Below are 16,088 nucleotides of genomic sequence, written 5' to 3'. Positions count from 1 at the left end.
TAAGAAAAATAAAAGGTGGAGTAAGTGCAGGGAGAAAAACATACATTATAAACTGACAGCCTTAGAGGCCAGACAAGTAGTCACACAAAAGGTCAGGTGCTTGCTTTGCATGTGGCCAAGCTCTGTTAGAATCCCTAGCAATATCTATGGTCCCCTGAGCACCACCAGGGGTAACTTTTGAGCCTGAACAGAGTCAGAAATAGTCCCTGAGCATCTGCTAGGTATAGCCCCCAAATCAACCAAACATAATAGGCTCTGAAGGCCTGGTGGCCATTTGTGGCCTGGACTTATTTTCTCTCGCCTCATCTCACACACACACACACACACACACACACACACACACACACACACACACACGCACACGCACATGCTCACATAATACACACGTACATGCATACACACATACATAATATACGCGTGCCTATATCTACACATACAACGCACACATATATACACATACACGTCCTGGCTGCACACCCAGAGCACTCTCCTGGGATGTATCACTCTTCCTGTGCTACACACAGTAGAGGCACCCAGCAGCTCAGCCTGAATGTAAAACGCCAGTAGCAGTTGAAGCAAGAAGGCCGGTCCGGGGTGAGGAGCTTGAGCTCCAGGACACATTGCAGAGTCCTCACCTCTTCGGGAGCCACCCCTGCCTCGAGCTCACTTACAACCACAGTGCAGCACGTGAAGGTGGGCCGCTTACACCATCCATTCCACCCTTCCCCCCGGGCCAGAGAGGACCTGCAGTGAGTGTGCTTGGGGCTGCTCCATCAGATAGTAAAGGCAGAAGCTTGGCAACAACGTTCTCTGGCTCCTGTGGTCTCTTTTCTGGAGACCTCAAGTTCCTCTATTGAGCCTCAGAAGGAGAAATGACAGGTCAGATTTCCCCCTGTGCTAACTGACCTCTGACGAGCTCAAGAGCTCTGTTAAAGGGACGCTGGGCCAAGTGTGTGTAACAGGAGCCGGCGCTGTCTTCCCAGTTGATCCCTGTCCCAGAGCTCCGGCTTAACTACAGCCTCTTTTTCCTTCCCTGGGACAAGGGGAGTCCAAGGGCAGGCCACGTACAGAATCCGGAAAGGATCTCTGGGGCAGGCGGGGTGTGATCTCAGAAGTGGTACCTGTGACCTGCACCCTGAGCTGTCCCCTCTGGGGGAGCAGGAGGAGGGGGCCATCTCCTGTGGTGCAGGAAGAAGAGCCGCGCTTTAGAGCTGTAGGGCAAAGGATTTTAACTGTGCTGCGCTTTAGGAAGTTGGAACTGAGCGAGAAGGTCATCGGATGGTGACGGGGCCAACACACACAGTCAGATGAATGAAGCTGTGTTGTGGGTCCTCCCTGGTAGGGGTGTGTGGGGGAGGTGGAAGTGGGGGGTGCACACCCCAGCCTGCTTGGGTGAAGGTCAAGTACTCTCACTCCTGCTTCCAAGTGAGGCACACTTGAAAACCTCCAGCGCTCTTGGGCCCAGAAGCTTCCAGAGTACCCATCCCCCTTCTAGTCACTTCTTCCATAATCCACAGCAGCTGGCTTCCCTCCCAGACTTCCTCAGGGTGCCCTGCTCCCTCTCCTTTCCCTCTGTAACTAGGTCCCCCAGTCCCGGACTGTCCTCTTAACTCCCGCTCACTTTGAGACTGAGGCCCCTGGAAGCTGTCTGACCTTGAGCAAGTGACTGGGCCTTTGAGGAGAACTTTCTTTCGCGGAAGGGAAATATTGGCGATGGTGGCAACAGCCACCATTACTGAACAAGTTGACACTGCCAGTTCCTAGGCTGAAAATGAAAACGTGTCTTCATTTAAAAGGCAGAACGGGACCAGAAGTAAGGTGCTGGTCTTGCATGGTGCAAATCGCTTGCACCACCCTGAGCACCATTAGGTATGGACCCAAAAGAAAAAAACCTCAAACTGAAAGCTGTGTAAAAACAAACAACTGATAACAAAGATTTTACAAATTCTTTTTTTGTTTGTTTGTTTGTTTTGGGGCCAAATCTGGTGATACTCAAGGAGTTACTCCTGGCTTTGAACTCAGGAATCACTCCTGGCAGTGCTTGAGGACCATATGGGATCCTTGGGATTGAACCCTGGTTGGCCTTGTACAAGGCAAGTGCCCTATTTGCTGTACTATAGTTCTGCGCCCCTCCCCCCATTGGTTTTTGTCTCAGAATTTCAATCATTAAAAGATTGAGACGCAGAAACATAAAATCAACTGCCAAGTTTCCAGAGTCATTATGTGCCAACTCAGCATTTGAACTGAGAGATAGGGCAGCGGGTATGGCTCTTGCCTTGCACATGCTGACCAAGGTTCAATCCCTGACACCACCAACAGTCCCCCAGGGCACCTCCAGGAGTGGTCCCTGAGCTCAGAGCCAGGAGCTCAGAGCCACTGCCCTGCTAGGTTGAGTTGGCCTCCTGCAGGGGGCAGGGGCAGGGATGTCCCCTGAGCACTGCTTGGGAGCACCCCACCCCAAGAAAGAAGTAAATAAAAACTGAATACTGTTCAAAGTCCCTTAACTCCCCAGAAAATGTCCCAGCCAAAAGGCGGACAGGTGAGATCAACAGGCATCACAAAGATACACACAGAAATACCTGTGAGGCAAAGTTCACTGACACCCCCCACACCATCAAAGAAAGACACATTCCATTTACATATAAACACAACCTGCTCCCCCCCCCTTGGATCGCTAATGATCGATAATGACCTTTATCAATATGTAAAACAAAATCCTGTCTTGGGTGTGTGATTCCTTTCACTTCCTAGCATTCCCTTTTCTCTCCACTATCTTTCTGACTCTGTGTCTGAGTCTTTCTCATGCATCCATATGCATGAGAAAACTTGTACTTCACTGAAAAACAAAAACAGGGGCTGGAGAGATAGTATTGGAGTGAAGGCTGACCCGGTTGGGTCTCTGGCACCCCTGAGGGTCCCCGAGCCCTGCCAGGAGTGATTCGTAGGTGCAGAGCCAGGAGAGGTCCTGGTCGGTTGTGGTCCCCCAAACAAACAAACAAAAAGAAAAACATCCGGGTCATAATTTAGGTCATTTGCTCCCACTTTGCTATTGTTAAGTCCAGCGGGCCGGGTGTTCGTCCCAGGTCGTGCCAAACTCCCCATGATTGACCGCGGGGCGCAGAAGCATTTTGGACCAGGCTTGTGAAGGCGGCGGGGTGGGGTGAGGGGGAACTACTGCGCGGGACTACAACTCCCAGGCGCCCCCGCGCGCCAGCCGGACCACGTGACACCCGGCCCGGGTCCTGCTCCCCGCGGAGCCGCGGCCGGACTCGGAGCCCGGAGACCCGAGCGGGCAGAGCGGAGCAGACGCCGGCGCGTGTCGGACCGGCGCTCACATCGCCACGGTGAGTCCCGGAGGAGGGGCCGCTGTGGGGGGCGGCCCGGGGCACCTTGGCCCGGGGCTGGGGAGGTGGGGGGCGGTGTTGGCAGCGGTGCCCGCCGTGCATGCAAACGAGCCTGGCGGGAGGCGCAGCCGGCCGGGGGCTCGGGGAGACGCTGGTGGTCCCCCTCCTGGGTGTCCCTGCGGCGGAAGGAGCAGCTGTGAGCACCTGCTGCGGCGCAGCCGAGAGCAAAGGGATGCCCCCTGTCCGGGGGGCCAGCCGCGTCCTGGGCGCTGTGACGTGGGGGTGGGGTGGGGTGCGGTGGGGTGCGCTCCAGCCTGCGCTGGAGGCTCACGCGGACCCCAGCCCCCTGGCCGCCCCCTGGTCCTGCCTGATTCGCGATTCTTCGATTCTCCTGGGGATTATGAAGGGGCTCGGGACAGACCCGGCTCCTCCGGGATCCTCCCGGCACTTTGGGTCCGGAATAGCGTTCCAGATCAGCAGTTTTCTGGGTCGAGTCCTCGGGAGAGAAACACAGCCTGCTCTTTGGTCTTTGGGGAGAGGGTCGCGTTGTCTTCCGAGAGAATGCAGCGGAATTGAGGAGACAGGAAGCCGATGCAGGCCGGGCAGTCAACAGTGTTCCCCCTTCCTCCACGCCCCCATTCCAAACCTCCACCCACCCATTTTGCCCCTTCTCTGATCTTTCCCTAATCTGGGAACTAAACGGAAGTGCTTATCACTAGTTATCTCCTGCTCAGCTTTGGTTTATACAGGAGGACGCACTTTTCTCCAAAGTGCAAGTAACCCCAAGCAGCAGATAACCCCACCTCCCGGCAGCCCTGCCCAGCCCAGGGTGGAGCCGGTCCGAGGCCCAGATAGTTCAGCTCAGCTGCCAGGGCTCCTGGGAAATGGGGGATCCAGATTAGAAGCCCGAGCCTGAGATTAGAAGCCCCAGCCCCAGCCTTGCCTCGCAGCAGGTCCGGAACTGCATCCCACATCAGGGCGTGACCGGTTCAGTCTTTCTTCTAGTGAAAAGGCAGGATTGGTACAGATAATACAGCGGGTGGGTCACTTGCCTTGCAAGTGGCTGACCCGGGTTCCATCCCCTGCATCTCATGTGGTCCCCTGAGCACCGCTAGGGGTGTTCCCTGAGCACAGAGCCAGGAGTAAGCCCAGAGGATTGCTGGGTCTCTCCCAGGCTCCTCACGCCCCATCCAGAGAGAACCAGACCCTTGCACCTTGCAGCTTGGGGACAGTCTTTCCTGGCTGTCTCCTACACCCCCCTGGCCACCTGTGCTTGCCTCGCGTCCCCCCCCCACACACACACACACATCTAACCTACCAGGTTGTTTCCCCCCTGCACACACTCACACACACCTGCCTCACTGGATGCCTCCCTTCTGGACTTCAGTGCACCTGGGGTCCAGTTCGCTTTCCTCACCCCAGGAGCTGGCGCTATCTCTTTCCTACCCCTACCTCCTGCCACACAGCCAGAGCCCATGCTTGTGTGTGAGTGGGTTTCCTCTGGGTACTGGCAATGCTTTCTGGGGGCCCTGAGATAACTGCCCCGGCTGAGGCTGACAGAGGAGTCACCCAGTTGTGGAACCTCACTGATGAATGCGCCTCGGGGGACATTCCAGTCGTGCCAGCTGCTTCATCAAGTGAACTTGGGGGAGGGCTGCAAGAAATGATGCAGTTCTCCCCTCCAGCCCTCCCGCTAACGGTGTGTGGGAGGGGGCGGGGTGCTGCTGAGTCCAAGTGCACATCCCATGTAAGTGGGGCTTTGGGGAGTTATTTATGCCTGTTCGTTTGGCACGTGGGTCTTGGGTGGACCTGGTCGGCAAGCACCTTTGTTTGGTTTAGCTTTTTTTCTTTCTTGTCTGTGGGGAGGGGGTGCATGCCCAGCTTTGCCCAGGGGCTGCCCCAGCTTGGTGCTTGGGATCCCTCCACTGCCATGTATGGGTTGATACGGAGTTTGATTGGCAACAAGCCAGCAGGTAGGAAGCCGGAGTACTCCCCCCCCCCCCCCCCAGATAACCATCTTGCCTTCAGGGTTGCAAGAAGGGTTTTCTAGAAAAAGAACCGGGCAGAACGTTTTAGAAAGCGGAGGCATTCCAAACCAGTGGGTGCCAGGCTGAGTAATCAAACATCCTCAGGGCCAGTTCCATCTCACTTATAAACCTCAAAGTAAGGGTTAGGCCTTGGGGAAGAACAAAATGAGGAAGACTTTTGGAGGAAGGGTAAACTGAGGGCCTCATCTTTAGGCTTCGGGGCAAGGGCAGTAGACCATGTCCAATAGTTATCTTTGCCTTGTTTCAGGGGGACCTTCCTGAGCTGGCACTGAACCCAGGACCTCATATGTGCAAGGCCCACCATTGCAAGGAGTCCCAGCCCGCAAGCAGTCTTTATCTTAAATAATAAATATTTTTTATCTTAAAAGATATTTAAGATAAAGACAGCCCAAAGCAGTCTTTATCGTAAATATCTTAAAAATTTTTTCCACAACACACAGCAGTGCTCTGGGGCTTACTCGCAGCAGTGCTCAGGGACCCCAGTGTGCGGGCCTCCAGCATGCAAAGCATGTACTCAGCCCAGTGCATGGCTGGTAAAGAATCTTAACAATGAGAGGCAGAACGATAATACAGTGGGTAGGGCTGACCCAGGTTCGATTCCCTGGTACCCCATATCATTCCCTTAACCCACCAGGTGTGACCCATGAGCACAGAGCCAGAAATAAGCCCTGAGCACTATGGGGTGTAGCCATCAAACAAGAAAGAAAACAAAACAAAACAAAAAGGAATCCTTTTTTTGTTGCTCAGGGGTTACTCCTGGCTCTGTGCTCAGGAGTTACTCCTGGCAGTGCTCAGGGGATCATATGGGATGCTGGGGGATCGAGTCTTGGTCGACCATGTGCAAGACAAACGCCCTACCCACTGTACTATCTCTCTGGTCCTCCAGAAAAGAATGTTAACAATGGATTTCTTTGGGCAGTGGAACTCAAAAAAGATTTTCACTTTCTTTTTGAGACCGTTTCAGCCTTTTACATGGAGTAAGAACCACTTTCATATTAAGGGATTAAAAATTCACCCAACATTTCCCCCTTTCCTTTGTTGCTGTCATTGCTGAGATACTGGGTCTTGGTGATGGTGCCAGGGGTGGGCTGGGTGGGGGGGGTGCTGTCACAGTGACCATGCCGGAGCAATGACCACTGAGTCACATACCCAAGCTCCTGAAAATACGGAGGCTTTTTTTGGGCAGGTGGGGAGGCCCCATGGCATAATGGGGGCCACACTTGGCAGTGCTCAGGGTTTACTTCTGGCTCTGCACTCAGGGATCATGCCTGGCAGGGCTCCGGGGACCATACAGGGTACCAGGGATTGAATGTGGATCAGTTGTGTGTAGGGCAAGCGCCTTCAGCCCCTGAAAATGACTTATTTATTTATGTTTTTAAAGTTCAATACGCTTTTCAGACTGCCCAGTTTCCTGATTCTACATTGAGGCGTTAGACAAATCCTTCCTCATAGGACTATCTAGAAGAGACAGAGGAGACAGGAGGGCAGAAGCTGGAGCTGGACCTGAGCGGAATTTCCACACACTGACTTTCGGCAGAGTTCAGATTGCTCTTCTAACCCCCAAATGGGTGCTTTTTTGGGAGGTGGGGGTGGGCGGTCACACCTAGCAGTACTCTGGACTGACTCCTGACTCTATTCAGGAAATGACTTCTGCAGGACTCAGAGGACCCTAGGGGGTGCCACGGATGAAACCCAGACTGGCTGCCTGCAAGGCAAGCACCCAGCCCACTGTCCTGTGGCTCCTGCTCCCCCCCCCCACCCCTAACACTGCCGTTTTTAATGAGTCCACTTACAAGGACAATTGTGTTTGCCTTTCTGTTCCCTCACAAAAGGATTGTGAGAAGCGGGAGACCAAAAACTCAAAGCAAACAAGCCCTGGGAACATAATGGACAACACGGTGACTATTGTTAAGGCTGTTTTGTACATTTTGAGATTAGATCTGGAAGGTTCTCATTACAAGAAAAGAGAATGGTACCTGTGTGGTGATGAATGGTAGCTAGCTTGCAGGGCGATTGTTTCATGGACAGCCACCCTGAATCACTCTCTTGTATACCCGAAGCTCCTGTACTGTGAGAATTCTAACAGGTGGCCATTGTGTTGGAAGGTGACCGCTTCCTTCAGCCTGGGTTGCCTTAGCCAGGAGACATGGCGGTGTAGCCAAAAGAAGGTTGTTTTGCGGGCGACAAGAGGGGACTTTCTTGAGAGGATCACTGATCAGGCTGCCCTTTTTTCTTTTTCTTTTTAAATTGAATGATGATTTTTTTTCTTTATGGGTCACACCCAGCGATGTTCAGGTGTTACTCCTGACTCTGCACTCAGGAATTACTCCTGGCGGTGCTTGGAGGACCATATGGGATGCCAGGGATTGAACCCAGCTCAGCCATGTGCAAGGTCAGCTGCTGTACTATCACTCCAGCCCTAATTTTATTTTTTTAATTTTGGGTCACACTCACTGGTGCTTACTTGGAAAGGGTGAGTGGCAGAGAGGACCATATGGAGCCTCTGGTGCTGCTGCATGCAAGGCCGGCACCCTATCTACCGCATTCTTTCTCCCAAGCCTGGGGCCTTGGCCACACACGGCCTGTGCTGTACCCTGAGCCACCCCCCAGACTCCCAGTGGGCTTCAGGCTTGCCCAGCACAGTCATGGAGCCAGCTGCAGGGGGGCACTTGCACTTTCTGTCCAGTGCCCATCTCTACTCCTTGCCTGGTGATGAAGCAGCAGAGGGAGTGGGGTATATGGGAATTCCATATGCCAGCAGGCCCCGCTCTGCACCCAGCACTGTGACCCTCGCCCATGACTGAACTCTCCCGAGCTTGGTTTCCTGGGGGTGGTGAGCCTCACTGCCCCTCTCTCTACAAGATGAGGCCAGTGGTGCAAATCCACCCCGAACTCAAGGTAGCCCCAGGACCCTGTGAGGTGACATTCAGCTGGCACCGTGGGGCCCGTCCGTCTCTCTCCTCCTGCCGTCTTTCCAGCAGGCTGGGGGGAAGCCCACCACGTGCAGAGATGTTCACCTCCGGTCACTCTCTGGACACAGAGGTGGGCTTCAAAGAGCAGATGTAGGGCACATACTCGACACAGCAGCCCTGGGCTGGCAGACGCTGCTGCTTTGTCTACCTGTGCCCTCAGGACAGAGGGACCCTGGCTCCAATGCGGGAGCCTTGCAGGGCCAGGAACAGAGGTGCCCCCTGGTGCAGGCAGGGCAGGGGTAAGAAGCTGCACTTGGCTCTGCATGCCAGTGTGGTGTAGGGGCTTTGCAGGCCACCAAGCCCGCATCCCAGCCTGGCCTGAGGGCACTGCAGGTGTGAGCCTGGTGGAGGGTGAGGAGGGGCGCCCCCACCTCCCTTCCACCCATATGGGGCCCCTCAAGCTATAGTCCCTGCACTTCTGATGACCTTGAATGGCCCATCCAACTCCTAAGCTGCAGTGTCCCATCCTGTACCGCCCCACCCCATGTCTCTACCCCCTCCTCCCATGCACTGATTCTGGGCCTTTGGGAAGTACTGGAGCAGCACCCACGTCCTGCACCCTCCCGTGATGCAGTTTCTCGTGTCTTGCAGATGCATTTCATCTTCTCAGATAAGGTGGTGCTTCTCTTTGATTTCTGGAGTGTCCACAGTCCCACAGGTAAGCACTGGGAAGACTTGGGAGAATCGGGTTTTTCTTGCTGGCCTGGCAGGGCAGGGGAGCATTAGCTCTCAGCAAACACTGCGCAGGGAGTGCCGCATTTGGGATTCTATTGGCAGCTCCTTTTGCTCAGGGCTCTTCTGAGGCCCAGGAGAGGTCAGGGGAGGGCGTTCTCCTCTATTACACAGGGAGAAGCAGCCCAGAGACGGGAGACTTGTCTTGGGTTGCACAGCAAGTCAGTGACAGAGCCAGAACCAGGTGAAGGCCTCTGGCCGCTGCCTCACCTGACCCCTTCGGGCACGCTGTCCACAGTTCTTGCAGCTTAGAGCCTCCAGTGAAACCTCTTGCAAACAGAAGATTCCTTTAGCTTCAGAAGGCAGAGCTGGGCAGTAGTTCAGAGCAGGGTGATGTCTCCGTGCAAAATAATCACATCTTAGACTAGAGAGGGCTACAGCAATAGTGCAGTGGCTTGGCTGCTTACCTTGGACATGGACTGACCCTTTTCAATCCCCGGCATTCCATATGGTCCCCAGAGAACCATCAGGAGTAATCCCAGAGTGCAGAGCCAGGAATAACCCCCCTTCCCCACCCCATATTGCTGGGTGTGGTCCCAAACCAAACCAAACCAGCAAACAAAAACACCCCAATGACTGGAAATGACCTAAAGGCTGGTCATTGTAGGTGCCGAGGCCATAGAGTCTGGCCGTCTCATGCCAGTACTGGACTGCCGAGTAACTGCAGGCTCAGAAAGACAGAATCGCTTTGCTCAGGTCCTGAGTTGTTCGGGCCCCTCTAACTGATCCTCACTCAGAGGGACTCATCCGGAAGCCTTCCCTGTTCTCCTGTATACTGCCCGATGCAGGCGTGTCCATGTCCTGCGCTTCCCGGTGACCGGAAGGCTGGCTTCCGAGAGAGCAGGGCATGCCTCCGTGGAAGCTGCACTTGCCGGCCAGTTCCAGAGCCCCACCGTGGCAGTCACCCCGCCTCACTGCCTTGCTGGTGGCTGGGACAGCCCCGAAGGCCTTTCCAGATTGCAGGGCAGGAGGTGTGGTGGGGTCAGCACGGACAGAAGGGGGACAATGGGACAGTGAAGGGCCAGTCGGGCGAGAGAGAGTACTGGCGGAAGGCACTTGCCTTGCACAGGACTGGCCCTGGTTCTATCCCTGGCACTGTGTATGGTCTAGGAGTGAGCCCTGAGCACTTCTGGGTATGGCCCAATATCCCCTTTCACCATCCCCCCCACCCCCCCAAAAAAAGAACTAGAAGAAGGATGCTGGAAGTTCTGAAAGCTGTCAGGGGTTAGCAAGAGACAGGCCCAGGAGGGAAGGCTGCCTTCTGCCTCCTGTGCTGATTCATTTCCACTCACCTGCTGCTACCCATCGGGTTACATAGTTGCTGCTTAGAGCCAGACCACAAAAGCAGTTCTCCTCCACTTGTAAAAACAAGTAGCAGTAAACAGGCAATTTACACAGGCTGTAATAAGCAGTTCATATTGTCTATAAAAAAATGACTTACTGGTTCCCTTCCGTTTATAATCAAATTAAAAAAAAACTGAAGAAAGTAGAAAATTCAGTGAGAAGGTAATAAAAACCTCATGTATCCTAATATGCTGAGGTGTGTGCCCGCTGCCTGGTGCCTCCTCCTTCCTTTCCTTGGAACGCCCCCCGCCCCCCGCCCCTCCGACTCCCCCCAGGGAGAAGTGTCAAGTCACGGAGGAGGTTTGTGTCACCTGCCCATGGCTGTTTCTTCACCCTCCACCGTAGACCAAGCCTCCGAGAGTAGGCTCGCAGGGGAGTGGGGAGAGGAGGTGGGGAGCAGACCAGAGGTGGGGGGCAGGGGGCCAGGGAGGTGTTGGTGGCGGGGATGACAAGGGCCTGGGAGCAGGTGCGGGAGTTGGCACCCGGCCTCCCTGCCCAGGTCTCTGCAGCCCGGCTTCCTCCGACAGGCATGGCCCTTTCCGTGGTGGTGGTCCTGCTCCTGGCTGTGCTGTACGAAGGCATCAAAGTGGGCAAGGCCATGCTCCTGCAGCGGGCGCTGTCCAGCATGTCCGCCTCCAGCAGCCAGCAGCTCATCGAGGAGTCCGACCAGAACCTGGCCGCTTCCAACTTGCCCCTGGGCGGCCAGGCGCGCCTCAGGTAAAGGGCTTGGGTGCAGGTAAAGGCCACGCATCCCTGCTTTACAGAACGGACACCGAGGCCGGGGGGGGGGAGGGAGCCAGGCCCTGTCCATCCCCTACCCTGCCGGCCCCTTAGCCCCCCGAGGACTCCAGAGGGTGCTGTGCGTCTTGACGCAGCAGAGGAGCAACGCTGTCAGCAGCACGCTCCTCCCCCCTGCCCACCCCCCACTCTGGTGCCCCCTTGTCCCCTCTCTCAGCCCTTGTGACCCTAAAAGCAAAAAATATATATATATATATATATATATATACATATATATATATAAAAGTAGTGACTTCTGAACACAGAGCCAGGAGTAAGCGGTGGTGAGCATCAGTGGATCAGTGGGTGTGGACCAAAACTTAAAACCAAAATAACAGATCTGGTCTGGTCTGGGCTGTGCTCACACAGCTTAGCTCTGCTGGTCAGGAACCCAGCAGCTCTTTCTGCCGTGACTTCACCTCCTAGCCCGGGGCTCCTAGCCAGCACTAACCTGGCTCTCCTTTTCCCCTAGGTGGTTTCTGTGTCACTCTGGCCAGTCTCTAATCCACGTTGCTCAGGTAGTCATCAGCTACTTCATGATGCTGGCTGTGATGACCTACAACACCTGGATTTTTTTGGGCGTGGTCCTGGGCTCGGCCGTGGGCTACTACCTCGCCTACCCACTCCTCAGCCTGGGTTAGCCGGCGAGAGCCGTGCAGGCGGCGAGGGCTGGCGGGGCCTAGACCTCTCGCAGAAGCTGTGCTCCCAGCCCCACATCGCCTTTGTCTTCCAAGAGCCTCGTTCCTCGCCTTGGCTCCGGCCCCTGGAAACTCGCCCCCGAGGCAGCAGCACTTGCTCCCTGGGGTGCGAGACCACTGCCTCTCTTCAGCTGGCCTGCAGAGGGCCTGGGCTGGTGCCCCACACAAGGAGGAAGCCAACAGAACCTGGGGCACGGCTGCCGAGCCCACGATGACTTCTCTGTGACTCAAAAGTTAAGCATTTCCAAAGATCTTCCAGGTGGATGGGTGTGGGTGCGGGGACCTGGCTCCTGTCGGCTCTGATTTGTGCCTTATCGAGAGGAGCGTCTGCCCCTGACTTCTGGGCTTCTTCTTCACGGGAGCTCCTGAGCTTATCTTTGGGACACGCAGAGCGCGTCTCCTCTGTGAATCATGTTGACAAACGGAACTTCTCACTTTACCCTCTGAACTCCTGGTTGACAGTTTTGCACATTAGCACAAAACGTGATTTTTTTTTTTTAACGAAATGACTTCATTTTATTCACGAGGGAGGTCTCATCAGCTGGCACTGGCTTCCCTTTCTTCTAGGGGAAGAGTGGCAGAGACTGCCAGCCTGTGACCGCACAGCCTCCAGGAGCCAGAGTTTGGGGAGCACTCTTAGCCTTCACGCTCCCCTATCCTGAGCCCTACTCTGTGCAGAACAGAGGACTGCGCTGGACTGCAGGTTGTTCTTGGTGTCTCATATTATTCCTAATGACGTGGCAGGGAAACCCGATTCATCCACTTCAAACGCGGGATGAGTCCTGGGGAGAGTGACTGAGAGATGTTAAGTAAGCAGTGAGACCAAAGCATTCCATGGACAGAGCCAGACCGGGGTCTCCTGGCCCACCCAGCTGATGGAACTGACTCACATTCTAGGACAGGAAATGAGAGAGCCCGGGAGGGAAAGCCGCTGCTGTGGGGACGGAAAAAGACAGACACGTTCCTAAGGAGGGTGGCCACTCCGTGGATGTGGTGCATCCTCGCTGTTGTAGGGGTTGAGGGGTGAACGCACAGGTTGGCTGGCATGGTGTCAGCAGGACTGAAGACTGTCATCTGCTCTGAAGACAACAGCTCTGTGCTCAGGGAAACCCAGTTTCGCAATGCCGTGCCCACAGGCAGACGCCCACAGCGCCCGCCCAGTTGACGGTTGGTCTCGAGTTCGTTCTATCAGGCGCCTCCGTGAGAGAAGGGACTGTCACATGCTCTGTAAACATCAGGGTTGCCACAGGTGTCAGCAGATTCTCTCCCGGAAGGCACAAGCAAAGATGTTCCAGAAGCACTTTTTAAAGATCTACTAAGAAACAGAGGAAGTGCTGTATGTCACTTTAGGACCACCAAGGCTCCCTCTTACAGATGGGAGGGATCTGGGGGAGGGGCAAGGGGGCTGCTCGGTATCACAGCAGGTGTGGGGGTTCCAGTTTCCAGTGGAGTGTGACTGGCCTGTTTATGTCTGCCCTGCTCCGGCTCCCGCCCAGAACACCACCACCAGGCATTTAACACAACCAAGACTAAAGGCGTAGGGGGCTCTGCAAAACAACATTCTAGACAAAGCGTACGCTTGGCCTCGGTGGGCATTTCCACATTCTTCAGAGCCAAGTCACCCGGGTGCTGTTGCCCAACATGCCACCTCTGCTGTATTACGTGCCAGGAGTGTTCCAAGCACTTAAACAGCATTAACTCGGTCTTCAGGCATAGCAGAATGGTTTCTGGCCTCAGCATGGAAGCTGTTCATTGGGTGGCTGTCGGAGGCAGAGCTGGGACGCCAGGTCCGTGTCCATCCTGCGGCTCGGATGAGGGGTAAAGCCGCACGGGTGTCCCGCTGAGGCGACGAGGGCAACCAGTGCATCGGGGCTGTCAGCACACTGGTGGCCAGAAGGCCTGTGCTTATTTCCCTATGACTCGTCTGAAACATTCTAAGGAGGTCTGGGGGGGAGGCCCGGCAGCCTTGACTTCTCTGACAGACATCCCTTGAGCATCAGGCAGGGGAGGGGCGGCCTGCGGGGCAGCCAAGAATCCTCACTTGGCAATCTGCCAGGGTCTGAATTCTTGCTTTGCTGCCCAATGGCTGTAGCATCATGAGTATGTTACTTTACCTCCCAAAGCCGGTTTCTCCTCCAAAAAAGAGGCCCTATCTTCTGTTACAGCTGTATCAAGTGCTACACAAGTCTCAGACAGCAAAGGTCAGTCCCTGGGGGTGCTCACTGCCGCATCCCACCTGTGGTGGGCAGGTGCAAAGCTGTCATTACAGAGAATGGCTCAGCCAGGGAGGTGGGATTTAGATTTGTCTCATGAACACTTTTGAATCAGGGAGTATTTTTATTAAAATCATTATGCTTTTGAAGACTGATTGCATGGTTTCTCTTTGTTGGTCTTATTCCCAAGTTCAGATCAAGCGTGAATGGCTCTCAGAGTAGTGGGAAATCCCGCAGGTGCCAAGAGGGATGAAGGTCAGGTGTAAAGGCTCTTCACCACTCTTCGTGGTCTTCAAAGTGTGGGGTGGGGCCCGCCAGAACTGAGAAGACTAGGACGGGTCCTCAGATACCCACAATGCCTGCCGGGGGCTTTAGGGGTCTGTCACTGCTTTCGTCTATGTTAAGCGATCCTTGTCTGCATCCCCTCCTACCCCAAGGTCCCCAGAGAAGCACAGATCACATTCACTTCATCCCCGAGAGCTGGGGTCAAGTGCAAGTCAAGTGCAAGAACATTTATTAGTTCTGTTAACATCAATTATTCATTGGCCTCGAGTCAAGATTTAAGGCAGAGAACAGATACATGTCCCGGGACTGCAGGTGAGGCTGGTTGGGGGCTGGGGGCTGGGGGCATTCGTCCCACCCCCGAGACCACATCCCAGGCAAGAGGTCCTGTGGCTGGGTCACTGGGAAGAGACCGAGTTCCCCAGATGAGTCCGAGTTAGCGGAGAGTAAAAAGCTTGGCAGGAGGGTGAGACTCTTGTCACGGACCTGCTGGAAGCTTCCGGCTCGCCCCCGAGTGGGACTGAGCAAGTCACCAGCAGCAGCCGCAACCCTGTACTCTGAAGTCAGGCTCCTGGGTAGCTCAACCGCTGTTCTCAGAAGGCGCCACCTTCACCGCACCCTGGCGCCGGACGCGACTGCGCTCAGGGAAGGTCTGGCTCTCAGAGAAACCTTCCCTGCAAGTGTGGGGCTGGTTTCCGGGTCTTCATCCCAGCCAGTCAATATCATCATCATCGTCATCATCTCCAAAAAGGGGGATCGGGGGCGGGCGTCCCTTCATGCTCTGACAAGACAGGAAAGAGTGGTCAGTCCTCACCTGTCCCTGCCCCAGAGGGATGGGCCCTCCTCTGAGATGGTGGCCCCAGGGTGGGAAGGAGACCCCTACAGCTGGCACAATGAGGGCTTCCAGGGCGAGCAGAGACCAGCGTGCAGAAACGAGGCAGTCTTTAGCAGAGACGAGAAGAGCCAGGCAGTTTGGCTAATGTCATTTATTTGTACGGCACGTGTACTGACGAGACAGGTTTTCTCTCGGGAGGTAGCTGACATGTTGTATGTGGGGAAATGGGCCGAAGGGGAGAGATGGCAGCAGAAAGAACAGCAGAGCAGCGGGGAAGAGAGGCTGCAGGAAGATGAGGAGGCCAGGAAGAAGATGGTGTGGCTGGGAGAAACATGCCCAGACCTGAGGTGGCCCTGAGCTTGGCCACTCGTACCAAGTTACATGCAGAGATCTGGTCACTTCACCAGGCCGAGAATCCCTAAAGATGGCTGGGACTTAAGGCAGGAGCATCCACTACCCTGCCCACTCCAACCGGGGGGGCGGGGGAGAGGGGGAAAGGGGTGTGGGCCCCAGGGAAGGATGCTACGGCACTGCATGTGCTCTGTGGTGCTCTCAGCTCTGGGAGCTAAAGTGGCCCAGAGCAGGCACCAAGGAGGCCCCAAGGGAAGGGAACGCCGCACGGTCGGAGACCCACTCCGCCATGGAAAGACCCCAAGTGCTCTCTGGGCATCAAGAAAGGGGTCTCGGGACGCTGACAGCACAGGACTTTCAAACATAGGCCACAGCTTGCTTTGCAGGCCCTCTGCGTTCCCCACTTCTACGGCGCAACCTTGGACTGGTTATGTGACCGTGGGCATACTCTAATTCTCCTGGGCCCCAGTCCTCTTTCCAACAGATGTGGTC

General features: G+C 55.3%; 2 protein-coding genes across 2 annotated transcripts in view; one reads left to right on the top strand and one right to left on the bottom strand.

Moving 5' to 3' along the window:
* The first annotated feature begins 3,235 nt into the window (after positions 1-3,235).
* SLC31A2 (solute carrier family 31 member 2) lies at positions 3,236-12,031 on the top strand. The gene is made up of 4 exons (XM_056109526.1): positions 3,236-3,344; positions 8,956-9,022; positions 10,968-11,157; positions 11,690-12,031. The coding sequence occupies exons 2-4, from the start codon at positions 8,956-8,958 to the stop codon at positions 11,856-11,858; spliced, it is 426 nt and encodes a 141-aa protein (XP_055965501.1). The 5' UTR covers positions 3,236-3,344; the 3' UTR covers positions 11,859-12,031.
* A 2,648-nt stretch (positions 12,032-14,679) lies between these two features.
* FKBP15 (FKBP prolyl isomerase family member 15) overlaps positions 14,680-16,088 on the bottom strand; it is a 60,563-nt gene continuing 59,154 nt past the window's right edge. The window contains exon 28 of the mRNA XM_056109512.1: positions 14,680-15,191. Coding sequence (XP_055965487.1) covers positions 15,114-15,191 — 78 coding nt within the window. The 3' untranslated portion in view covers positions 14,680-15,113. The remainder of the gene's footprint in view (positions 15,192-16,088) is intronic.

The sequence above is a fragment of the Sorex fumeus genome, unplaced genomic scaffold (genome assembly GCF_029834395.1).
Source record: "Sorex fumeus unplaced genomic scaffold, SorFum_2.1 ptg000285l, whole genome shotgun sequence".
Classification (NCBI taxonomy): Eukaryota; Metazoa; Chordata; class Mammalia; order Eulipotyphla; family Soricidae; genus Sorex; species Sorex fumeus.
The sequence above is the reverse complement of the archived record's forward strand: the minus strand, read 5'-3'. Positions and strand labels throughout refer to the sequence as shown.

Excerpts from the sequence above, each read along its gene's own strand:
- SLC31A2 (XM_056109526.1), top strand. The coding sequence starts at position 8,956 with ATGCATTTCATCTTCTCAGATAAGGTGGTGCTTCTCTTTGATTTCTGG. Across the intron at positions 9,023-10,967 it reads GAGTGTCCACAGTCCCACAG|GCATGGCCCTTTCCGTGGTG; the intron begins GTAAGCACTGGG and ends TTCCTCCGACAG. Across the intron at positions 11,158-11,689 it reads GGCGGCCAGGCGCGCCTCAG|GTGGTTTCTGTGTCACTCTG; the intron begins GTAAAGGGCTTG and ends CTTTTCCCCTAG.